Source organism: Bubalus bubalis, chromosome 4 (assembly GCF_019923935.1).
Source record: "Bubalus bubalis isolate 160015118507 breed Murrah chromosome 4, NDDB_SH_1, whole genome shotgun sequence".
NCBI lineage: Eukaryota > Metazoa > Chordata > Mammalia > Artiodactyla > Bovidae > Bubalus > Bubalus bubalis.
In genome coordinates, this window is record NC_059160.1 from 72,066,912 (window position 1) to 72,092,993 (window position 26,082).

The 26,082-nt window shown below is 39.5% G+C and overlaps 1 protein-coding gene across 4 annotated transcripts in view; it reads left to right on the top strand.

Moving 5' to 3' along the window:
• MSRB3 (methionine sulfoxide reductase B3) overlaps positions 1-26,082 on the top strand; it is a 176,618-nt gene that overhangs the window by 142,128 nt on the left and 8,408 nt on the right. For all 4 annotated transcript variants that reach the window (XM_025283912.2, XM_006066448.3, XM_006066450.4 and 1 more), the window contains one exon: positions 24,267-24,364. In XM_025283912.2, coding sequence (XP_025139697.1) covers positions 24,267-24,364 — 98 coding nt within the window. The remainder of the gene's footprint in view (positions 1-24,266; positions 24,365-26,082) is intronic.

Here is a 26,082-nt window from a genome sequence, read left to right on the forward strand (position 1 = left end):
CATTGTATGCTGAATGAGATCCTGGCCGCGCACTTCACCCCTCACACACAGCCTGTAGACCTGGGCACTGTCTCTGGGGTGTTTTGGAAGGCATGTCTGAATGTTATCACACTGCTGCTTTACTGATAATGCTTCTCAAAGGTTGTTCTATGATGCTGATAGTTTTCCTGACTGAAAAAATACTCTTTGCTCTTTCATAAACTTATTTCACTGGATTTCTCCAGAAGGAAATCTTCTTCTGCCTCTATGCTGCTTCCTTGACCAGAGTCTACTTTGTGGCCTTTGCTTTTGTTTCTCTATAAGATATTCTCTTGGATCCATACACTGCAGCCCAACAGCAGATCCACTCTACTTGTATTGCCCTGGTGCCTAGCTAGATGCCACATCTCAGGCTTTCTGGGTTACTTTATCTGCAGGGAGAAACTTGATCATTTCCCCACATTCCTTTCAAAGTCTGACATATTCCTCTGAAAATCTTCAGTAGTGGAGAATCATTGCTCTTTAAGGTGTTAACTTTTCTACGTATGGTCAAATTAACCTTGCAGCCCAGTCATGTGGAACCTTTTTTGGTTTAAAGGCTACTTATTTACAGTGTGTGGAGTCCACTCTTCTTTTTTGAAAATTGGACAAATGGATCCTTATTGTCTAGTACACCTGGGAGCTGGACCTATACATTCGTGTCAACATCTGACTTCAAGCTCTTGGCTCTATCCTCTGACTTCCATCCTGCTTCTTTGGAATTGACATTCCTACTGTGATCTTTCTATCCTGACTCTGGGTATCTTCTCTCGGATTTGGCTTGGATCTGCCCTCCGCACTGTATTCTAGTATATTCTTTAGAACAATCTCTGTCCAATATTCAGAAAACTTAAAATGTAGTCTACTGTGTGTGTGTGTGTGTGTGTGTTAGCTTCTCAGTCGTGTCCAACTCTGTGAAACTCCATGGACAGAGGACCACCAGGCTTCTCTGTCCATGGAATTCTCCAGGCAAGAATCCTGGAGTGGGTTGCCATTCCCTTCTCCAGAGGATCTTCCCAACCTGGGGATCAAGGCTGGGTCTCCCACATCGCAGGCAGATTCTTTACCATCTGAGCCACCAGGGAAACCTACCCTGCAAGTAGCTTAATATCTGGTTGGAAAGATAAGCCTAAACATAATAAAACAACAGACAGTAATTTAAAGTGTCATTGAGTAGGTTTCAGGTTGTCTAATACTGTAGACATTCAGAAATAGTGGAGAATAATTATAGAACCCTTCAGGGAACATACAGGACTTCAACTAGGTTTTAGCAAATGGTTGGGATTTAGAGATAGCAAAATTCCAGTTAAGTGAAAGCATATGAATGAAAGAAAAAAGTAGTAATGAGCTTGGGTGTATTGATGCAACCATGAAAATACTCCTCATCTTTTCCATAAATGAGATAGTAAATAGAGGAACAACAAACTAAATTGGAAAGTGATTTGGGCAGGGAGAGTCTTCTGTCTGGTAGTCCAATTAAATGTTATCTAGATAGAAAATAGATATTTTGATGGTGAATGAGGGGTGGAGAAGAAGGGATGGAAATTAAAGATCGTAATAATCATGGTCATTAATGACTAAGTAGATGTGGGAGCCGGAGAAGGCAATGGCACCCCACTCCAGTACTCTTGCCTGGAAAATCCCATGGACGGAGGAGCCTGGTAGGCTGCAGTCCATGGGGTCGCTAAGAGTCGGACACGACTGAGCGACTTCACTTTCACTTTTTCACTTTCATGCATTGGAGAAGGAAATGGCAACCCACTCCAGTGTTCTTGCCTGGAGAATCCCAGGGACAGGGGAGCCTGTTGGGCTGCCGTCTATGGGGTCGCACAGAGTCGGACACGACTGAAGTGACTTAGCAGATGTGGGAGCACAACAATGGTGATGTCATCATCAGAGGCAGGAAAGTATGTGTAAGTCAAGCCTCTGATTTGTTATTTCAATACAGTTACTTTCGTTTTATAAAATAAGGTAAGGAACTCTTTTTGACTCTTTGCACTTTCCTGTTGATAATTTTTGTTGCTTTTTTCTTTATCCTTCTGTCAAGACCAAATCTATATTTTAAAATGTTTTTACGTATTTCATGACTATTTTGTGTTTACTCTTTAGCTTTCTCTTTGCCAGACAACATAATCCAGGTACTTGTTTCTTTAACCATTCGTACAGGCCATTTTTAAAAACTCTTTTTTGTATTTGTGACTATCTTCTGAATCTTTTTCATTTATCCACATCTTTCTCTGGATGGTAAATTCAGATTTGGTCATACTACTTCATTATAGTTACAGCCTGAACAATATAGATTTTGAATAAGGAATAGTACGTCAAGTTTCTTTGAATGTCTACACCAGTTCATTCATAGAAGTAGAGTGTTACACTACACGATGAGCCAGGTTCAGGTCATTATGCTTCCTGCAGTGTGCTTTGAAAGATTTTGGTAACATTTGTGAAAGTTTGTAGGAAAGTGTTGATGGGCCTTCAGGCAAGATTCCTTCTCTAAAGGGTAAAGGTCTCTGATAAGAAAGCAGTTTATCAAGGTGGCAGTAAAAGATAAAGCATGGTTAGTAACTCAAGGTCTGCGAAATCCTGAAGTTTTGGTATGTACATTTAGATTAATCATTTTCTAGAGGGGATCCAGATATTTCATTCATTATTCAATAATCCCCAATAAATCTCAGGAAGTAGATTCCTATTTCAAATTACAGAAGAAGAAAATGAGGCTCAGTGAGGTTATATTTACTTATCAGAGATTCCACAGATAGTTGATTGCAGAGCTAGGATTGAACCCAATTTTGTGTGTGTGTGTGTAAATTAAACACCAAATTCCATGCTTTTTTCTACTTAATACATCCTACTTAGTCAAAATGATTCTATCATTTTGCTGTACAACCTGAAGCTAATACAATATTATGAATCAACTATACTTCAAGTGAAAGAAAAACATTCTATTCATTAATGAAAAGATACATCTATTACTAAATCGGAAATTTGGGTTTTTTTCCTGGTATTTTGATAATTCTGTTTAAAAGTTGTTTCTTTTCTGTAATCCCATGTATTCCTTCTCATGCATTTAAAAACATTATCCTGAATGGTCCATAGGCTTCACCAGACTTCCAAAAAGCCCATGGGACCAAAAAAAAAAAGCATAAGAATCCCTGCTTTGGGTGTTACATTATCATTTCATCATTTCCAAAGTTTTTTTATTTTTTTTTTAAGTGCATTGCACATGTGACATGCAGCTCTGGGTTTTACACATATAATATTTCTTATTGAAAAGAACATTTACAAAAATCATTAATCATCTGGTAGAACGTGGACTTTTGGCTTTCAGGAAATGTTTGTAGCTTCTTACTATTTTATTTCTTTTCATCACTAGTTATATTCTGTCACAGACTGTCTCAACTTGACAACTCTCTAGGCTGCCTCAGAGACAGTTCGGTGTAGACTTTGTGGGAAGCAAAGTCATTCTTGTCATTTGCAGGCTGGTTGCAAAGTGGAATATGATGCAGCTACTAGATCATTTCTGTTTATGTGTGTGTAGATATGATTTTGTGAAGCTATAAGAACATGGACAAAACTGTGCCACAATCCTTATTAGGTTGTTAACATAGATTTCCTGCAGGATGAGGAAAGGGACCAAGAAAATAGAGGGAAAAAGGTTGCACTTAAAAGTATGTAGGATATATTCACATTTATGCATTTGTATATGGTTAATAAATGTATGCATGACATATTTAAAAAGTAATAGGAGACACTACATGCATGCTCAGTCCCTCAGTCGTGTCTGACTCTGCAACCCTGTAGACTGTAGCCTTCTAGGCACCTCTGTCTATGGAACTCTCCTACTCCAGGGAATCTTCCCAAGCCAGGGATCAAACCCGTGTCTCCTACGTCTCCTGCATTGGCAGGTGATTCTTTACCACTGCACCACCTGAGAAGCTCCAATAGGACACTGCTGCCGCTGCTGCTGCTGCTAAGTCACTTCAGTCGTGTCCGACTCTGCGCGACCCCATAGACAGCAGCCCACCAGGCTCCCCCGTCCCTGGGATTCTCCAGGCAAGAACACTGGAGTGGGTTGCCACTTCCTTCTCCAATAGGACACGCTACTAGGTATAAAGTAGATATGCAGTAAGGACCTACTGTATAGCACAGGGGACATTGCTCAATACTCTGTACTGGCCTATGTGGTAAAAGAATCTAAAAAAGAGTGGATCTGTGTGTATGTATAACTGATTCACTTTGCTGTACACCTGAAACTAACACAACATGTCAATCAACTATACTTTAAAAAAAATTAAAATAGAAAAGTAATAGGAGCCAGGCAACAAAGCATTAAAAAGTAATAACATTAAGATATCTTGGAGGCTAGAGACCCAGGGCAATACCTGGAATTAGGCGAAGAGTTGAAATTGAGAGGTAAAAATTATTTGTGTAGGAGAGCTATTACAAATAAAAAAGCACAAAAATAAAAACTATTAATTGTCAAAGAGCTATTATACTGGTTCTTGATTGAACCTCAAATCAAAGGAGGTGATTTTAAAAGACCTTTTATATAGCACCAGACCTTGGGGAAATTTCCCAAGGGAGTTTTCTAATACAGGAAATCCAATTAAAATTTATTTTTATATAGCCTTTAAGACCATAATTTTGGTAATTATTTAATAATACATGGTTGAGACTTTAGTAGTACATGGTTGAGTGCTTTATGTCCTTGGATGCCGACCACACCTTCTAAAATATTATGCTACCCAAGCGGAGAAGGCAATGGCACCCTACTCCAGTACTTTGCCTGGAAAATCACATGGATGGCGGAGCCTGGTGGGCTGCAGTCCATGGGGTCGTGAAGAGTCGGACACGACTGAAGCGACTTCACTTTCACATTCCACTTTCATGCATTGGAGAAGGAAATGGCAACCCACTCCAGTGTTCTTGCCTGGAGAATCCCAGGGACAGTGGAGCCTGGTAGGATACATTCTATGGGGTTGCTAAGAGTCAGATATGACTGGGCGACTTCACTTTCACTTTTCACTTTCATTCACTGGAGAAGGAAATGGTAACCCACTCCAGTGTTCTTGCCTGGAGAATCCCAGGGACGGGGGAGCCTGGTGGCTGCCGTCTATGGGGTCATACAGAGTCAGACACGACTGAAGTGACTTAGCAGCAGCAACAGAAAAAAATCAAAAGAAATTACATAGGTTGCCATGACATACTCTCACGAGATAGTAATCCATGGAATGCTATATTCTGGTCTAGGGACATAAGCAACAATAAACAAGTGAGAGGTGACCTTTATCAAAACGTCATAAATATATACATTGATTTAGTGTGATATCATTTTCACAATTTTGTTAATACTTTCTTCATCTTCAATTTGGTTCACTTATTCAACAAATATTTACGTAATGTTTGTTCAATACTAAGTAGACAACTTTTGCAACTGCACTTTGCATCATTTACAACTGGTTTAGTGAGGAAGGGCTTAAATGTTACTGCACACACAGCTGACAGAATGCTGTATCAACCTATAGCCCTTGGAGTATACTATGGATGTGCTTGTGTCTTTATGGAATTTTCCCCATTTATTTTTTTGTCAGGATGATCCAGTGCCAAATTAAAATATGTGTGCAGTACCACAATCCTTTCTAGCCAAATTCATGTATCTGAAGTTCAATTTTCTTCATGTGATGACTTCTAATTTTTTAATGCATTAACCTGTCAATGGTCAGAATCAAAGCCACTGAAGGTTTTCAATTTGTACCCATGGCTCTTGCTGAATATAGGATCTTGGCTCCATGGACTAGATGAGTTTCGGCTTTCTGAGATACTAACGTGCTGTTAATATGAGGACTATTAGGTGGGTTGCCTTCATAGAGGTCCCTAGAATACAGGTAGCAGTTTGGAATGGAGAGAAAACTGTCAGCCAGGTATCAAAATCTTCACTAAACATTGGTAAGTGACCTAGTGCGATTCAGTTTAGTCACTCAGTCATGTCCAACCCTGTGACCCTATGGACTGCAGCATGCCAGGCTTCCCTTCCATCACCAACTCCAGGAGCTTGCTCAAACTCATGTCCATCAAGTCAGTGATACCATCCAACCATCTCATCCTCTGTCGTCCCCTTCTCCTCCTGGCTTCAATCTTTCCCAGTATCAGGGTCTTTTCCAGTGAGTCGGTTCTTCACATCAGGTGGCCAAAGTTTTGGAGCTTCAGCTTCAGCATCAGTCCTTCCAATGAATATTCAGGACTGATTTCCTTTAGGATGGACTGGTTGGATCTCCTTGAAGTCCAAGGGACTCTCAAGAGTATGCTCCAACATCACAGTTCAAAAGCATCAATTCTTTGGCCCTCAGCTTTCTTTATAGTCCAACTGTCACATCCATACATGACTACTGGAAAAACCATACCTTTGACTAGACAGACCCTTGTCAGCAAAGTAATGTCTCTGCTTTTTAATAGGCTGTCTAGATTGGTCATAGTCTTCCTTCCAAGAAGCAAGCATCTTTTAATTTCATGGCTGTAGTCACCATCTGCAGTGATTTTGGAGTCCAAGAAAATGAAGTCTCTCACTGTTTCCATTGTTTCCCCATCTATTCAGTATGAAGTGATGGGACTTGATGCCATGATCTTCGCTTTTTGAATGTTGAGCTTTAAGCCAACTTTTTCGCTCTCCTCTTTCACTTTCATCAAGAGGCTCTTCAGTTCCTCTTCACTTTCTGCTATAAGGGTGGCATCATCTGCGTATATGATGCTATTGTATTTTTCCTAGCATTCTTGATTCCAGCTTGTGCTTCATCCAGCCCAGCATTTCACATGATATACTCTGCATATAAGTTAAATAAGCAGGGTGAAAATATACAGCCTTGACATACTCCTTTCCTAATTTGGAACCAGTCCGTTGTTCAATGTCTTATTCTAACTGTTGCTTTGTGACCTGCATACAGATTTATCAGGAGGCAGGTAAGGTAGTCTATATTCCCATCTCTTCAAGAATTTTCCACAGTTTGCTGTGATCCATGCAGTCAAAGGCTTTGGCATAGTCCAAAGCCTTTTCTGGAACTCTTGATTTTTCTATGATCCAATGCATGTTGGCAATTTGATCTCTGGTTCCTCTGCCTTTTCTAAATTCAGCTTGAACATCTGGAAGTTCACGGTTCATGTATTGCTGAAGCCTGGCTTGGAGAATTTTGAGCATTATGTTACTAGCATATGAGATGAGTGCAACTGTGTGGTAGTTTGAGCATTCTTTAACACTGCCTTTCTTTGGGATTGGAATGAAAACGGACCTTTTCCAGTCCTGTGGCCACTGCTGAGTTTTCCAAAATTTGCTGGCATATTGAATGCAGCACTTTCACCGCATCATCTTTTAGGATTTGAAATAGCTCAGCTGGAATTCCATCACCTCCACTAGCTTTGTTCGTAGTGATGCTTCCTAAGGCCCACTTGACTTCACATTCCAGGATGTCTGGCTCTAGGTGAGTGACCACACCATTGTGTGATCTGGGTCATTAAGGTCTTTTTTGCATAGTTCTTCTGTGTATTCTTGGCTCTTCTTAATATCTTCTACTTCTGTTAGGTCAATACTGTTTCTGTCCTTTATAGTGCCCATCTTTGCATGAAATTTTCCCTTGGTATCTCTAATTTTCTGGAAGAGATCTCTAGTCTTTCCCATTTTTTGTTTTCCTCTATTTTGCTGAGGAAGGCTTTCTTATCTCTCCTTGCTATTCTTCAGAACTCTGCATTCAGATGGGTAAATCTTTCCTTTTCTCCTTTGCCTTTCACTTCTCTTCTTTTCACAGCTATTTGTAAGGCCTCCTCAGACAACCATTTTGCCTTTTTGCCTTTGTTTTTCTCAGGGATGGTCTTGATCTCTGCCTCCTGTACAATGTCATGAACCTCTGTTGATAGTTATTCAGGCACTCTGTCTATCAGATCTAATGCCTTGAATCTATTTCTTACTTCCACTGTATAATCATAAAGGAATTGATTTAGGTCATACCTGAATGGTCTGGTGGTTTTCCATACTGTCTTCAATTTAAGTCTGAATTTTGCAATAAGGAGAATGAATAAACTCAATGAAATTATGAGCCATGGCATATAGGGCCACCCAAGACTGATGGGTCATGGTGGAGAGTTCTGAAAAAAAAAAAACGTGGTCCACTGGAGAAGGGAATGGCAAACTACTTCAGTACTCTTACCTTGAGAACCCTATGAACAGTATGAAAGGCAAAATGATATGACACTGAAAGATGAACTCCTCAGGTCAGTAGGTGCCCAATATGCTACTGGAGAAGAGTGGAGATGTAACTCCAGAAAGAATGAAGAGATGGAGCCAGAGTGAAACAATGCCCAGTTGTGGATGTGACTGGTGATGAAAGTAAAGTCCGATGCCATAAAGAATAGTATTGCGTAGGAACCTGGAATGTTAGGTCCCTGAATCAAGGTAAATTGGAAGTGGTCAAACAGGAGATGGCAAGAATGAACGTCAACATTTTAGGAATCAGCGAACTAAAATGGACTGGAATGGGCAAATTTAATTCAGATGACCATGATATCTACTACTGTGGGCAAGAATCCCTTAGAAGAAAATGGAGTAGCCCTCATAGTCAACAAAAGAGTCCAAAATGCAGTACTTGGGTGCAATCTCAGAAATGATAGAATGATCTCTGTTCATTTCCAAGGCAAACCATTCAGTATCACAATAATCCAAGCCTATGCCCCAACCACTAATGCTGAAGAAGCTGGAGTTGAACGGTTTTATGATGACTTACAAGACCTTCTAGAACTAACACCAAAAACAAATGTCCTTTTCATTATAGGGGACTGGAATGCAAAAGTAGGAAGTCAAGAGATACCTGGAGTAACAGGCAAGTTTGGCCTTGGAGTACAGAATGAAGCAGGGCAAAGGCTAACAAGAGTTTTGCCAAGAGAACGCACTGGTCATAGCAAATACCCTTTTCCAACAACACAAGAGACAACTCTACACATGGACATCACCAGATAGTCAACACCGAAATCAGATTGATTATATTCTTTGCAGCCGAAGATGGAGAAGCTCTATACAGTCAGCAAAAACAAGACCAGGAGCTGACTGTGCCTCATATCAAGTGACCTAGAGATTCTATGTATTTGTATTGTGTGTGGACTCAGCAGTGTTTGACTCTTTGTGACTCTTTGTACTGTAGCCCAGCAGGTTCCCCTGTCCATGGGATTTTTTCAGGCAAGAGTGGGTAGCCATTTCCTCTTCTAGAGGATTTTCCCAACCTAGGGATTGAACCTGTATCTCCTGCATTGCAGGCAGGTTCTTCACCTGCTGAGCTATTGGGGAAGCCCTATAACTAATTCTATAACAAAGACTTCAGGGGCTGTGTATTTTAAAACCAAAGCAAGAATTATTTTTAAATCTAAGATTTTCAGAGTGACAAGAATATATATAGAAAGTTCATTAAACCAAAATTTATTAAATCTCAGGCATCCTTCTAGGAGCTTTGAATGCATTGGGAACAAAACGGTTATCTTTACACATAGGGAGCTTACATTCTAGCTGGCTGAATACAGACAAGAAAAAAACAAAACAACAAAACTTATTATAAACAGTAAGTTATATAGTTTTTTGGAACATGATTAAATATAAGAAAAGGAAAAGCTAGATAATGGGGATTTGGTATTGGCAAAAGATTTCCTTAAAGAATTTTTAAAAGAATGAATAATTATCAGAGTATGTCTTGATTTGATATATTTTGCTTCCTGTCTTTTTGATGTTATTTATTTTCAAATTTTAATATGTTAGGGAATATACAGTGTTTGATAAATTGTTTCTATTTTGCTATGTGTCTGCTACAAAGGAAAAAACATCTTTTGCCATGTAAACAACTCTAAGTAATCATTTTGTTCTGGATTATTTGTCTTTAATAGCTTTTCTGAGCAATCTGTTCTGTTTCAAAATATTCTTTCAAGACGGGTTGTCAGAAATTTAAATTGTGGTAGGTGAACTGAGTTTTGACATGTCATAAAAAGGTGATATAGAGGAGCAAAGGATCATAGATTTATGAAAACAAGGAAATATTTTATTTCATATTGTTGTTACTAAAAGTAATAATAGAATAAAGATCTAAAGCCTATTCAGAAGCTTAGAGAGAGTTTAGTTAGAGAAAAACATCAGGAGAAAAGTTAGAAAAGAAAAATAAGTTCAAGACCTAACTTCCTCTTAGAAGTAATCTTACATTTTTATCAGGCACATATATTTAGAGGAAATAGTCTAAAATTTTGGATAGGTACCCAACTGAAGAATGTAAGTGATAGTCTGACAGTCCCCAAAGATGCTATGTAGTGAATAGGCCCAATTCACTACTGCAGTTGAATGGAACATTATTTCACTGTTAGTCTGGATTGCCTGTCACTGAGAATAGAATCTGTATTTCTTTGAATTTCCCTATTCTGTATCCCTCCTGGAATTCTTAAGGTCAGTTAAGCACAGTAAATAATCTTCACTCAGCAAGCAACCCAAATCACCATCTTCCTGTTCGATGTAGCTAATAAATTCTAAGCAAACTCGAAACTCTTTGTGAAGCTTCCTAATGGATGCCTTCACTGGACTGAAGAGCTTTTGGAACAAAATAAAATAATCATCTAAAGTTGAATGTTTGGGGATCAAGGTTACTAGGTCAACACTAAATTTAAAACTAGTTTGAGAGACATTTTTTAATGGCACTTAGAAATTATGGCTAAAGGTCAGGCCGCTACATGCCATGTTGCTCAGAGCCTTTGATGCTAAAGGTCTACGACTGACTTATGTGTAAGATATATTTTTTAAAACATTAACTGTGATTTAAAGTAGCAAGAGACAGTGTTCAGGCCAGGGAAAATAAAAGTCCCTCTCCCCGGTTTTTTGGTTGAAGCGGTTTGAGCTTAGTAATTTTATTGAACCTGAAAAAAATTATTAATAGCTGCCTTCACAAAGGGGCACAGGGAAGCTTTCCTCTGTCAATTCCTGCTTAGGAGTTGCTGAGATGTTTTGTGACTGTAAGGAAACTGTGGATGAAATCCATACCAATTAGAGATCTTGTGTGTTTGGAACCATTTAAAAATGCTGTGTGGGGCTCAAAGGAGTTAGCGAAGGCTGCTGCAGTACAGCTACATTATTAATCTCCAGAGAGAATAGATACCAGATGTTCATGCTGCCCAAAGGACACCTCAGTGTTCTTGACAATTTTTAGTCATGTTGTCCTTTCACAGATGCCAATGCCTGAAATCCTTACAGGTGACAAGGCTATGTGGCTTCTACATATGAGATTATTAGTAATCAGTTTGAGGAAATGCACTATTGATAGGCAGGAAAATTATCATATTAAGTTTGATATTTGTAAAAAATTGCCTAAAACAAAATAGTAGAAACTCATCATCTTTTTTTTTTCTGATCAGCATAGTGATAGGCAGGTCCACATTAAGTAATAATCCTTTAATTCAGTCCAATTTTGTTGTTAAATAATGAATTTGTGCTGATATTTTCTTTATTAATTCATTCAACAGATATTTCTATGAGCTATGTGTTGAGGATATAATAGTAAAGAAAGCAGTCATATTCACATGGAGCTTAGTAGAAGAAGTAAACAGTAATCAAAAATTACCCACACAAAAATAGTCACAAACCATGAAACATGCTTTGAAGAAAAAGTACTGGGTGCTGTGAACATCTTTGACAGTGAAACTTGACCTAGAATTAAAGCTCTGGATTCATTTATTCATCCATATTTAGTGAGTACCTACTACTGTGCCAGAAAAGCAGGACAGATTGCCATAGTCATTTAAAACTCAAACTCATAACTTTCAGTTTGGTAGACCAAAAGATATTAGGAGCAAAACAATAACAGACAACTTGAAAAATAAAGATAAAACAATTCTGGGCATGGAATTCTATTTTAGTCTTTTAGCCTTTCTTCAAATACAACTTCTGTTCAGAAAGCTAAGGAGCAGTTGAGTAGTGCTTAAGATTTTTTAGCATGTCTAAATATTTTTCATATCACTTATTTTATTGCAAAAACTCCATAAAAAAGTAATAGTGTAAGATATTAAACACCTTAGAAAAACAGAAAGGTGGAATCAGTAGGAGGGACCCCAAGAACCCAAATATTTTAGCACAAATGTCATTATGCTCTCCACTAGCCATCAACCTGACTTACCTTCCTTCCCTGCCAGGCTTTGTAAAGAGCAGTCTGTTCACTTTCTCCACTTCACATATGCTGTTCAGCCCAACAGAGTTCAGCTTCTGTCATCATCACATCGAAATGTCTCTTCCTAAAGTTCCTCAGACCTCCTAATTATTGAGTTCAGCAGTCTCCTCTCAGATTTTACTTGACTGGTCCTTTCTGTAGATTCTGTCACTACTGTCTGCCCTCCAGCCTTGAACAGTTTTCGCTTTATTATCTAACTTTGTCTTGGTGCCCTTGTCCTCCTCCTGTTTTCTGGAACACCTTCTTCTATTTTCCTTTGCTGACTCATTCTTCAGCTCACCGTTTAAATATCTGTATGGTTCTCCACGGCCACCCTATTCTCCTTCCAAACCTCATTCTAGTCTCACTGTCTTCTGTGCTCTGCAGGCTTTCACATCTGTGTCTTTAGCCAGGGTCTCACTTCTGAGCCCACATATTTCTCTGCCTCCTAGGTAGTTTCACACTAGACTGATTTTGTTATTTTCCCTGAAAACATGCATGATGGGCATGATCCAACTGGTCATACAAGCTGGAAATCTAATCATAATCTGACCCTGCCCTTCTCCTTCACTCCCCCACAGGTACCCCAGCCACCACAATCAGAACTGTGCTCTCTCAGTCTCTCTATAATCGCTCTCCTGATCCCCAATCCCATTGCAATCGTCTTCATTTAGAACTTCTGTTCCTGTACATAGTCTTCTTCTGGGAGACCTGCTTTCATCTTCCCTTTTATCCCTCACCCTCCAGCCTGCTTCCAGAGCCATCTTCCTAAAACACAAATCTGATCGTGTAGTCTTTATGTGATTCCCCATCATCGTGCCATTCAAAGTGTCCCAGCAACAGTGCCACTGCCATTTAGAGCTATTGGGTTACTTGACAACAAGACAGAAAAGCAAGGTAACTAGTAACCAAAATAAAATTCATGTTTGAACAGTACTTTGTGTGCATATGTGCATGCACACTCAGCATGTCTGACTCTTTATGACCCCATGGACTATAGCCTGCCAGCCTCCTCTGTCCATGGAATTTTCTAGGCAAGAATACTGGTGTAGATTGCCATTTCCTTCTCCAGGGGATCTTCCTGACCCAGGGATCAAACTCATGTCTCTTATGTCTCCTGCATTAGCAGGTTGGTTCTTTACCAGCTGAGCTATAGTACATTGTGTCTACATTTTATTAGCATTATTTATATTCATGGGGTTCCCTGGTGGCTCACACGGTAAAGAATCTGCTAACAATGCCAGAGACCTGGGTTTGATCCCTAGGTTAGGAAGATCCCCTGGAGAAGGAAATGGTTACCCACTCTAGTGTCCTTGCCTGGAGAACCCCATGGACAGAGGAGCCTGGCAGGCTACAGTCCCTGGGGTCACAATGAGTCAGACATGACTAAGCAACTAACATTTTCACTTTCATTTATCATTATCTTCATTGATTTTTAGAATCTATAGATTGATTCTAATTTTATATATATTCTAAACTCCTTGCTTTAAGTATCATTTTGCTTGAGGTCCCACTCATTAAAGCTGAATAAAGCATAGGGAAAATGTTGGCCAAAACCGATGGTTTTATTTTTGTCATACTTACTATTAAAACCATTTACTTGAGAGTTTGCCACTTGAGAGTTTGCCTCTTGAGACTATTGCTTGTTTACAATAATGAAATCATGTCATCGGCATATGGGGGATGCTTGTCCTTAAATTTGCTATGGCAGGAGGGCCAAAACACAAGAAATTCTCAAACCACATTAAGCAAATATAAAGTTGAAAAGTAGTCTAAGAAATTTCTTTCCACTGAACTGGTCAGGGAAGAGACTATCCTGCCTGCCTGATTCTAAACCCAGAGGGCACTGCAGAGGTCATGAAGTAAGTGCTAATCTCATCTAGTTAGCCCATAATCACATTTTAGCCAGAGTCAAATCTGAACCAGTTAAAGCTGCTAAACCTTACATTAATTTTGGTATTTTTTTACCAGTAAGGTAAAAAATAATATAATTGTGATTAGTGGAAAAAATTATAATGCCTGGAATCTGTTGCTTCTTTCCATAAACTATTAGATCAAGACACTAAAATCTGCAGTCTATTAAAAAGAATCTCAGCTTCTTGATGATAGACTGAGCATTTGTTATTCAGTCGCTAAGTCACGTCTGACTCTTTCCTACCCCTTGGACTGTAGCATGCCAGGTTTCCCTGTCCTTCACTATCTCTCAGAGTTTGCTGAAACTCATGTCCATTGAGTCAGTGATGCCATCCAACCATCTCATCCTCTGTCACCCACTTCTCCTCCTACCCTCAATCTTTCTCAGCATCAGGACCGTTTCCAATGGGTCAGCTCTTCACATCAGGTGGCCAAAGGATTGGAGCTTCAGCTTCAATCCTTCCAGTGAATATTCAAGGTTGATTTCCTTTAGGATTGAATGGTTTGATCTCCTTGCTGTCCAAGGGACTCTCAAGAGTCTTCTCCAGCACCACAGTTTGAAAGCATCAGTTCTTTGGCACTCAGCCTTCTTTATGGTCCAACTCTCACATCCGTACATGACTACTGGAAAAACCATTGCTCTGACTATATGGACCTTTGTTGGCAAAATGATGTTTCTGCTTTTTAATATGCTGTCTAGGTTGGTCATAGCTTTTCTTCCAAGGAGCAAGCATCTTTTAATTACACGGCTCCAGTCACTATCTGCAGTGATTTTGTTTATTAAAAAGAATCTCAGCCTCTTGTTCATGATGATAGACTGAACATACAAGTTTGTTTTCCTGTCTCCCAAGAAACCTCTTTAAAGTGACAATTTTAAAAAACAGAAGAAAGAGGAGGAGAAGAGGGAGGAGAAGTTAAATAGGAAAAGAAACCTGTTGCAAAGAGAGTTAGATTGGGGGTGGGGGAGTAAGGGGATCTTGAGCAGACAAGAAATTATAACCAATTTTCCCAAGGGGAAAAAAAATGGGAGGAAATGCATTAATGGGTATGGTTGATTAAAGAAAGATACAACCCAGAATGTGTGCTAGGGTTGTTTTGAGATGCCCGGCAGAATTATCAAGGGGCAAACGGGACTGACAACAAGGTGTTGAATTGAAAGTCTAAAGAACAGCTAGACCAGCTTCACATCTTCCCTGCTTTCATATTTAGACTGACAGATCATCAGTTAGTCACATGGAAAAAGAGAAAACCTGGAAGAGTCCTCTCTTCAGATATTAAACAGCCTGTCTGGGAGAATTGGTGCTGTTGTTGAGGTGTTGTGCTCCAAAATGAATCATTCTTCAGTCAGCTATTCAAGGGAACCCTAGGACTAACACATTCTTGGGCATCAGCAAATGATAGCCGTGTTCACAGAGCTCCCACTCAGCTTTTCTATTCAGAGTTAAGACTAGTAAGGAAACAAACCTGTAGTGTACCTGAAAGCAGAGGACCTTGCATAGTACAGCTGCAGAAGATAACTGACCCAGACCTCCATTCTCACAGAGAAATGGCCAAAGATCACCATCGATATACCAAGAAAACCAAGAGCATGAAAGACAAAAGCCAAGATAGAGAGAACAATTACCCTAGACAAAGCAGAGACATTTTAGAGAATAATAGAAAAGCTAAAATAAAACAACCCACTAATTTATATTATCAGGGATATTTGAAATACTTCATATATAAAAATAAGATGATGCTGTTAAAAAAAAAACCACACAAAATGTAAAAACAAACAAAATAACTGGAGGCCAGGAAAATGGGAAAAAATAATCTGCCAGAAGGTACCTATGATTTGATGTCATTTATATAAATCATTCGGAGAAAGCAATGGCACCCCAGTCCAGTACTCTTGCCTGGAAAATCCCATGGGCAGAGGAGCCTGGTAGGCTGCAGTCCATGAGGTTGCTAGGAGTCAGACACAACTGAGCAACTTCACTTAGACTTTTCACTTTCATGCATTGGAGAAGGAAATGGCAACCCACTCCAGTGTTCTTGCCTGGAGAATCCCAGGAACGGGGGAGCCTGGTGGGCTGCCGTCTATGGGGTCGCACAGAGTCGGACACAACTGAAGCGACTTAGCAGCATATAAATCATTAAACATTTAGAACATTGTATATTGTTTATGGATATTACATTGCAGAAAATGAATCAGAATATTTGTTGGGGGGCTGCTCAGTGGCTCAGTTGTGTCTGACTCTTTGCAACCCCGTGGACTGTACCTGCCAGGCCCCTCTGTCCATGGAATTTTCCAGGCATGTATTTTCCAGGTACCAAGATGTATAGGAGTAGGGAAGAAGGTTGGAGGCAGATCTGGCTGTAATTGTAACATTTCATTTTGTTAGAAAAAGAGAAAAGTTGAGGCAAATTTTTTTATTATTATTATCTGTCAAATCTGGATAATATCTGTTAAATCATGGATGCCTATTATATTCTGTAAACTTTTGCATGTGTTTTAAATATTTGTAATTAAAAATTCAAAAATTGAAATGCTGAATTACAGAAAAATTTTGTACAATTGTATAATGAAAATCACAGTCTAAAAGAAAGAAGAAAACGTGACATGCCTTTTAACATGTAAAACGTTAAATGCAATGTAAAAACAGGAACATGTTTGATTTTAAGCATTCTGAGATTATGACAATTGGACCATCCAGAAGGAAAGATAATTCCACAACACTTCAGCCCTGCAGTAAGCAATACATGTATAGTCATAATAATATACAGGCTGCTTGCTTATTTTCAACTCTTAGGATTAATCTATAAAAGCATGGAAGACTTAATTAAGATTAGGCACTGGAAAGGCAAGAAAGAGTAGGTGGAGGGAGGATCAGAGCATTAAGGAGAACCAAACAGTATTAAGTTATAGGCTAGTCATGCATTCATTCAATCCTTACATAGCTTTTAAATAACATTCTTATGTTGAAGGCACTATTCTAAGTAATTGGCAATACGTGCTAAGTCACTTTGGAGAAGGCAATGGTACCCACTCCAGTACTCTTGCCTGGAAAATACCATGGACGGAGGCGCCTGGAAGGCTGCAGTCCATGGGGTCGCTGAGGGTCGGACACGACTGAGCGACTTCACTTTCACTTTTCACTTTCATTCATTGGAGAAGGAAATGGCAACCCACTCCAGTGTTCTTGCCTGGAGAATCCCAGGGACGGGGGAGCCTGGTGGGCTGCCGTCTATGGGGTCGCACAGAGTCGGACACGACTGAAGTGACTTAGCAGCTAAGTCACTTCAGTCGTGTCCGACTCTTTGGGACCCTATGGACTGTAGCCCACCAGGCTTCTCTGTCCATGGGAATGTCCAGGCAAGAACACTAGAAGCAGGCTGCTGTGCCCTTCTCCAGGGGATCTTCTCGACACAGGGATCAAACCCGTGTCTCCTGCACTGGCAGACAGGTTCTTTACCACTAGCGCCAGCTGGGAAGCCCAATTAGCAATACAGAGGTGAACAAACTCCCTGCCTTTATTCAATTTACATTCTAGTTCAAGAAGCAGACATTACCAAACAAAGTTTTAAAAGAATTATCAATAAAAGGAATGTAACTGTAAAAATTAGAAGGGGGAAGGAAGGGGAGATAGTGTAAATATGAATACTAAATCATAATTCACAAGAAAGAATCCATTTATAGTTCATAAACAGCACTGTTCAATGGTGAAATGTTTTCTATTTGTGGAAAATAAGGGTGGAACTATTCTATATCTGTATCTGTGTTGTCCAGGGTCATCACCATTAACTACATGTAACTGTTGAGAACTTGAACTGTGGTTAGTGTGACAAAGAAACTGAAATTTAAATTTTATTTTATTTTAATTAATTGTAATTTGACTTGTGACATGTTCCTGGCTACTACTGTATTGGACAGCACAGATTTAAAATGAAGGGATCAGATAGCATATGCATATTTTGTAGAAATAAATAGAAAGCCTGTTAAACATGATTGTCTACAAGGTGGGGAGAATTGAAAGGGAACATTTCACTGAGTCATCTTGCACTTTTGATCTTCTGCTACATGCCTGCATTTGGTTGATTAAACTTTTGGGTCTTTGAGGGGGAACAGAGAATCATCCTTTTAAAAATGTTATTCAAGTAATACCTGAAGTATCAACTGAAGTGAATAACTGGGCAAGAATCAGAGCTCTAAGCTTCAAACAATTTTTGTTATTAGGAGGTCTCCATAGACAGTTTTATTATTTGGCTTGAGATAGCTAATAAGGTAAGTATTGGTCAGTGAGGTTAATAGTTTCTGGTTTCAGAGAAACTAAAAGCTACAAGTTTTGAAATATGGTCCTAGAATTATAGAGCTGTGAGAATTGCTATCCGCAGAAAATTATATCTGCAGCTCTCCAACTTGTCTCACCAAAACCATGCTCAAATATATATCATCATTATTAAACCATCACTCAAGCCCAAGTGGCCTTATTTTTGCATTTGAAGATAACAAAATACTTGTCATTACATTTCAATTCAATGTATCCTTGGTCATGGGTAGTTTCTGCTGTGTTCTACTGATGGGTCATATAGCTAATTTACTGAGGTTTCTAATCTTATCTGGGGGTTGAGGGAGGGGGTAGGGGAAAGAGGAAACTGTATAGCCATCCTTGTTAAATTAAGAGTAAAGGAATGAGGGCCACTTTTTCTAGACATGGTACAGATGGAATTGGCTTCAGCTTGTTTATAATCTGTTGCTAGTTTTAACAACTTGTTTTGAAGATATTTGAGAGGAAGGAGGAAAAGGTTGGAAGAGAGAGCTAAGGAAGTTTTTCTCAGGGGGCAGTTGGAATGAAACATCTTAAATCTGTGAACAGTTCACTACTTTTGGAGAGCTGTATCACTACAAAATTCCAGGTTCAAGTAGACTTAAAGCAGCTTTGTTAAGTTACATTACGAGTCAGCAGGAATCATTCTTCCTACTGCAATCTAAAATAAATCCATTCTAGTGTAGGTGGTAGCAAGCACCAATGACCTACTGTCAATAAACTAGATCACTTACTCTTATATTTGAGATGTAAATGAACATATCCTGGATTTGCATCACATTATACCAGCATATACCATAGACACCAAGTTATATCTGCAGATTAATTTGGCCTGATGTTTGGATAAAATCGAAGGAGAACTGTCATATTCCAATTTGTCGGTATAAAGTGTAGTACTTGTAGTTACTTGCTATTGAGAAAGGAGGATTATTTATTGAATATAAGTTGTTCTTGATATTAACAGGCTAATATCTAAAAGGTACAGTTTATGGTCTTGGAAATAAAATGATAATCAGCCCATATCCAAATGCTTTGAATAGAAACAAAAGGATGTACTGGGGATAGGGTGAGTCAACTCTGTTTATACAGGTTTTCACATGACTTTTCTTTTTAAAAGTATATGGAATGCATCCAAAACAAATACTGTTTTGTTAGATGAGAAGACCAAAAGGGAAATCCTAGAGAAAGGAGGATGGATGATCTGTCTTTAATGTCAAAACTGACAAAAACACATCCCCCCCCCCTCTTTTGCTCAAGATAATTTTCTCAACAAGACCCAGATTGCTTCAGTCTTTGCCTATCACCCTTTGAAGCACTTTCCTTATTATTAGGAGTGGGGGCAGGGCTTCCTTTGAGGATTTTTACAGCAGTGAAGAGCTCCTCCCTTAAATACTTTCACATGATGAGGGATTCTGCTTTCAAAGTGCTGTCATCACTGTGGCTTCTCTGCCACAAGACGATTTATTCTTGGGTGAAGGTCCTTCTTAGTTTGATTGTCAATAGGACTTACCTTTCTGATGGATTCTCTTTCTATAGAGCTTGCTTGTTCTGAGAGAGGCAGCAAAAGGGCTCAACGTGCTCTTTTGTTCACCTTCCTGATGAAGTTGACCGGTGATTCTCTTTTGAAATATGTTCCATCATATACAGTTATAGACTTCAACGTGCCTCTCTGTCAGTCTCCACCAATTAAGATGTGGGTGACATGTCCAATGTTCCTGCTTGAAAGCTGTATTTCTTCTACAGTGCAAAGGGACACTGTGAGTTTGGGGATGTCTAGTGTCTCTTCCAGTGTTTAGATAGCACCATGGTAAATAACAAAAACTATTCAAGTGTCAACAGTGTTCCCAGAAACACTGAAGTCTTTTGAGAACCTGTACTCCATGTCACTCCAGATCACCCTGCTCAACTCTTAAATAGTCTTTTGGAAAATTCTATAAATATTTAATTCATGGAAGCAAAATGTATAGCTGTATGGTTTCATAGCTCATTTGAAAGCAGTTCTCTCCCCTCCCCAAAATCTTTAGTAGGCAGTGATTCACAATTATTAGAGGAAAATTGGAATGAATAAACCCCAAATAAAGCATATCGTTTTCTCCATATTATTGCCTAAAGGTGAGTTTTTAAGTCTTCCTGGCTGTTTTAGATAAATGAATAAAAATCTTACCTATATCCCAAACTAGATGAGATCATTTACATAATTACTCTTGGACTTTCCCTTTAAACAGTTTGGTCTTTAGAAGGTGTGGGAATTGGTATTGTCTAGCAGGGTACCCCGGAGAAGGCAATGGCACCCCACTCCAGCACCCTTGCCTGGAAAATCCCATGGACGGAGGAGCCTGGTGGGCTGCAGTCCATGGGGTTGCTAAGAGTTGGACAGGACTGAGCAACTTTACTTTCACTTTTCACTTTCATGCATTGGGAAAGGAAATGGCAACCCACTCCAGTGTTCTTGCCTGGAGAATCCCAGGGACGGGGGAGCCTTGTGGGCTGCCGTCTATGGGGTCACACAGAGTCGGACACCACTGAAGTGACTTAGCAGCAGCAGCAGCAGCAGGGTACCCATTCACTGTTCCCTTCCACCTAGCAGCTCTTAAGTGCAACAGTGTATCTATCAACTAATCCAGACTGGCAGTAAACATAATTCTTAAAACCTACAACTTCCTTCCTGCTAGAGTGTTTAAATGATTGACCTCTCAGCCCTTCACTGAGGAAGAAAGTGGAGCTTAAGTAGAGCGCCTAGACTAAATCAGCTGTAGATTAAGACAGATTCTAGTTTTGGCTTTGCCACTTTCTGCCTGAGTAAGGTTGGCAAATAACTATTCCTTCTGCTCCCCAACCCTCTCCCTGCACAACCCAGTAAAGTAAGTAACCTAGATGATCGTTATGTGTTTTTACCACCTTAAATAAATAATAAGGATATTTCACCTGGATAGAGAGGCTTAATTATAGAAATTGAGCCAAATTGGATAGTCCAGTGAGAAATTAGAACTGATATTCCTTAATCTGCTTTTGTAAAGGAATATGATTATGTTCTCTCCTCTTGTGGACTCTATGATGTTCTATAAATATTCATTCCACTTTCTTCTATAAGCCAAATTGAAAATCAGTTTAATATACATCTCACCTGTACCTCTGTACTGTATATCATGGGAAGCTCTGAATATACTGAAGTCAATTACCTTCAAAATGCTCACCACCTAAGCAGGGAGAAAGCATGAAAACAAATCACAAGTCTAGTGTGATGAGTAGAACAAGATAAGTATACACAAAACGCAGGGGTAAGCATGGGAAATACATATATATTTCCCTGGATCTATTTTAAATTCTAGAAATAGGAAAATGTGTGTGGTGGGGGAGGGTGGTAGCTTTATGGTAAATTTTTTAAAAAAACAAAACCTCCTGAATCTTTACCTGTTTACTGCTGAATCAAATATGTCTTCTCATAATATTATTTGCTATAAACTGTAATCAAACAAGACATGGAAGGTTTTCAACAAAAACCAGAATGTTCTCTTTCTTTTCATAGATAAATTATTTTTCAGTGTCTTAAAACATTGGGATTCCCTGGTGGTTAAGATGGTTGCGTCTGCCTGCAATGCAGGAGACCCGAGTTCAATCCCTGGGTTGGGAAGATCCCCTGGAGAAGGAAATGGCAACCCACTCCAGTATTCTTGCCTGGAAAATCCGATGGATGGAGGAGCCTGGCAGGCTACAGTCCATAGGGTTGCAAAGAGTTGGGCACGACTTCACTTTCACTGTAAAACATTACCACTAAGTTTCTCTTTAGTAGTTGTAGCCTGGCATGCTGCAGACATGGGGTCGCAAAGAGTCGGTCATGATTGAGCGACTGAACTGAACTGATTGGTGCTTCTGTCGTTAAACAAAGAAGAGCACTGAAATGTGTCAAGTAATCATTAAAAACCAAATAGTGTAGCCCAGAATATGCTGAGAGTCTCTCTGGAATTTCGAAAATGGGGAGAAATGAGTTTTCTTAAGGATACTGATGTTTCTTAGCATAATTAGGTTTCATGGATTATTAGCCTATATCTACTAATTAAGGTTTTCTTTGTGATTTGTAGCAATCTTGAATTAAAATCAAGGAATTGGAAAGTGTTTAAACTCCAGGTGTTAAATCTAGCACTATGAAAGCTGTACTGTTGCATGAGGGGAGTGCGGGGCAGGGAGCTTGGGGGAATTTAGTATAAAAACCTGGTCTGAGCTAATTTGTTTTGTTTGAGACTGGAAATCATATTGTTGAAATTTGCATTCTGTTTTCTTTCAATAGGTGTATTAACACAAAGTACTCTGCTTTCAAAGGGCTTCCTCCTTTCTACAAGAAAAATTTCGCTTCTGGAAAAGAATTGCGCAAGCAATTCAGCAACATTGCACCTCTTTCATCATTTTAGGAATACAGACTTCAGCTCAGTAACTCCAGACATATTTTCTGGAAACATGTAAAAACAAGCCCATAAGTACTGAACGTAAAACCTGGGTACACCCATAAACATGTGTACAATCTTAAGGTCTACTTACCACTGAGTTTTTTAAAGCTGTGTGTATATTTTAAAAATCACTAGAATAAATGAAAATTGGAACAAGATGCTGTTTGAGAGAAGGTGCTACCTGGAGATTCCTGAGGAATACTGCTCTGTAACTGTCCTATGAAGTGAGCACGCCTCTTGCCCATCAATAGATAGCACCTGTGCTTTCCAGACAACTTCCTGTTGTTCAGTCGCTAAGTCATGTCTGACTCTTTTTGAACCCATGGACTGCAGGATGCCAGGCTTCCCTGTCCTTCACTATCCTCCTGGAATTTGCTGAAACTCATGTCCATTGAGTTGGTGATGCCATCCAACCATCTTATCCTCTGTCGCCCCCTTCTCCTACTGCCTTCAGCATTTCCCAGGATTAGGGTCTTTTCCAATGACTTAGCTCTTCGCATCAGGTAGCCAAAGGATTGGCTTCAAAGCTTCAGCTTCAGCATCAGTCCTTCCAGTGATTATTCAGGGTTGATTTCCTTTTGGATTGACTGGTTTCATCTTGCTGTCCAAGGGACTCTCAAGAGTCTTCTCCTGAGAAATTATATTAAGATGGAAACAACAGAATTTAAAAAACATATATTCTAACTATCCAAGTGTTAGTTGCTCAGTTGTGTCCAACTCTTTGTGACCCCATGGATTGTAGCCCAGCAGACTCCTGTTCATGAAATTCTCCAGGCAAGAATACTGGAGTGGTTAAGTCATTCACTTCTCCAGGGGATCTTCCTGACCTAGGGATCAAATCTAGGTCTTCTGCGTTGCAGGCAGATTCTTTATCATCTGAGTCACCAGGGAAGCCCCTAACTATCCAAACTAAGTACTAAAAAAGTATGGTTCCTAAAGAAGTATGGAATAGTTAAGGTTAACAGCCAGACCAGGATTGTGTTTTGGAAAAAAAAAAAATCACACTGTAAAACTCATAGTGCTTCCAAGCTATGCCCAGTGACTCTGAAGATAAGAACAAGAAGTGGAAATGGTGAAAGAGAGCTTTGTAAGTTTGGGGATGTGCTCAAAACTACTGGGTGTTCTAAGAGAGTCTCACGAAACATAAATCTCAATGCACTGTAATCTGGATGTGAGGAAAAGGTTATTCTTAAAAAATAGTTGCATTTTTGCAAAATACTTTAACCTTCAGTCTTCAGCCTTTCTTTTCTCAGGTTGAAAAAATTAAGCATGATTCATATACTAAAGATTTCCTTTCTGTGCTTAGTATTCCTTTTAGAATTGCATTCTAACCCACGGTTGTATCTCTCTCTGTTTCGGTTCTTGTGTGTGCTCTGCCCCAGGTTGGCCTTCATTCCACGACGTGATCAATTCTGATGCGATCACATTCACAGATGACTTTTCCTATGGGATGCACAGGGTGGAGACCAGCTGCTCTCAGGTCAGTGTACCCCACCTAAAAACCCCAAATGTTGCTCATTCTGTTTTGCAAACACTTCCAAGACTCCTGGTTGTGCTAAATATAGTAACTAAGGCCAATTGACCCATCACAAAAGCGACAGACAAACACAATGAGGTCTCTGTCAAGTCCTATTGATATCTCAGTCTTGAGTTTAGCAAGTCCTATTAAATGTCAGTCATTGGCTTCAACACTAGTAAACAAAATCATTGGTAGGAAAAATTCTTCTCATTGACTCAATACAGTGGGGAATTGAATGAAGATTTCATTACGTGACTTCACGTGATCTGACATTTACTCTCTATGTGTGCTCATTGTTCAGTCATCATACCTCTAATGGTAACGATCCCAACACGGTCAACAAAGACCCCAGAAATGTCTCTCCTTGGATGGATGTGAGGAGGGAGGTTGGAGAACAGGAGTAGGAAGAGGAAGTTTAGTGGCAGGCTGTGCGAGGGCAGAGAGAGAACGTGTGAGAAAATTATTCCTTCTATAAGTCTCCTAGAAATAGGCCTATGCTCATTTCTAAGGATGTTCCTTTCACTCTCCTCTGACTGAATCAGTGCTGGATCTAAGGGGGAAATGAACATGTGTTGAGGAGGAGGGAAAAATATAGTTAATCTGTCATCAAGAAACTTGAACTTAAACCCAGAGACATGGCCAGAACCTTCTTGTACATAGAACTAGAGCAACTGCACATTCTAGTCCAGAGTAGGTCATCCTGCTCTACTTTGCTTTACATAAGTGAAATGGAAAGTCTGAGTGCTGTGGTACCGAAGCGCACTGATGCTAGAGTGCGTTGCTGGGGGCTGTCTCTTGTACAAATTAGAGGTGGAGGGGCACCGTCAGGCAGCTGTGAGGGCAGAGGGATTGCCACGTGAGCCTCCCTCAGCATTCTTCCACCTGCCCTTTAACCCTGTTCATCAGCCACAGGAGTTTTAGGGAGGAGGTGGCATATTTACTACCAAGTAGGGAGGAAGATTGGTTTGAACCTAACCATCTGATGAATTTCTATTTTATTTTATTTTTTTTAAAGTAAAGCTGGCAAGTGAACTGTATTCTAAGTATGAGGACCACTCTCTCCCTTGAAAAAGTAGGCTTTATATCTTATCTAAGTCACATTTTCAATTCACCCTCATTTCTCAGATCTGAGTCTACGTGAGAAAGTGGTACTTTTTGATTCTGGGTCTCACCCTCAGAGATTTCTAATTTAATTGGTCTGGGTGAGGTCTGAACATCAACATTCTTAAAAGCTCCCCAGGTAAATGCTCACAGTAACCTTCTGAGTAGATAATGTTTCTGTCTCTCTTACAGTGGAGGAAACTGAGGTACAAGATGTGCAGTTACACTTGTATAAATTTTCATAGATTGAACTGAGATTTGAGTGTGAGCATTTAGCTCCAGAGCTTTTTATGGTGCTCAAATGCATAGATAAGTAGATAGATACAAGCACCATAAAAAGTCATGTTGAAATAAGAAAAAAACAAATCCAATGATCCCCCAGCAGTTACTTCAATTCAGTTCTGGATTCAATTGAATGTTTATTTTCATAAGTTCCACAAAAGCAAATTGCAAATATCTACCCAGGAATCTAAAACATTTGACAAAAAAGTGAGATGGGGTGGTACATAGTCATTTATAACTTAGGTACATAGTCTTTAGTAAACCACCCTTAAGGCTAATGGTTGTGGGTGTTTTTT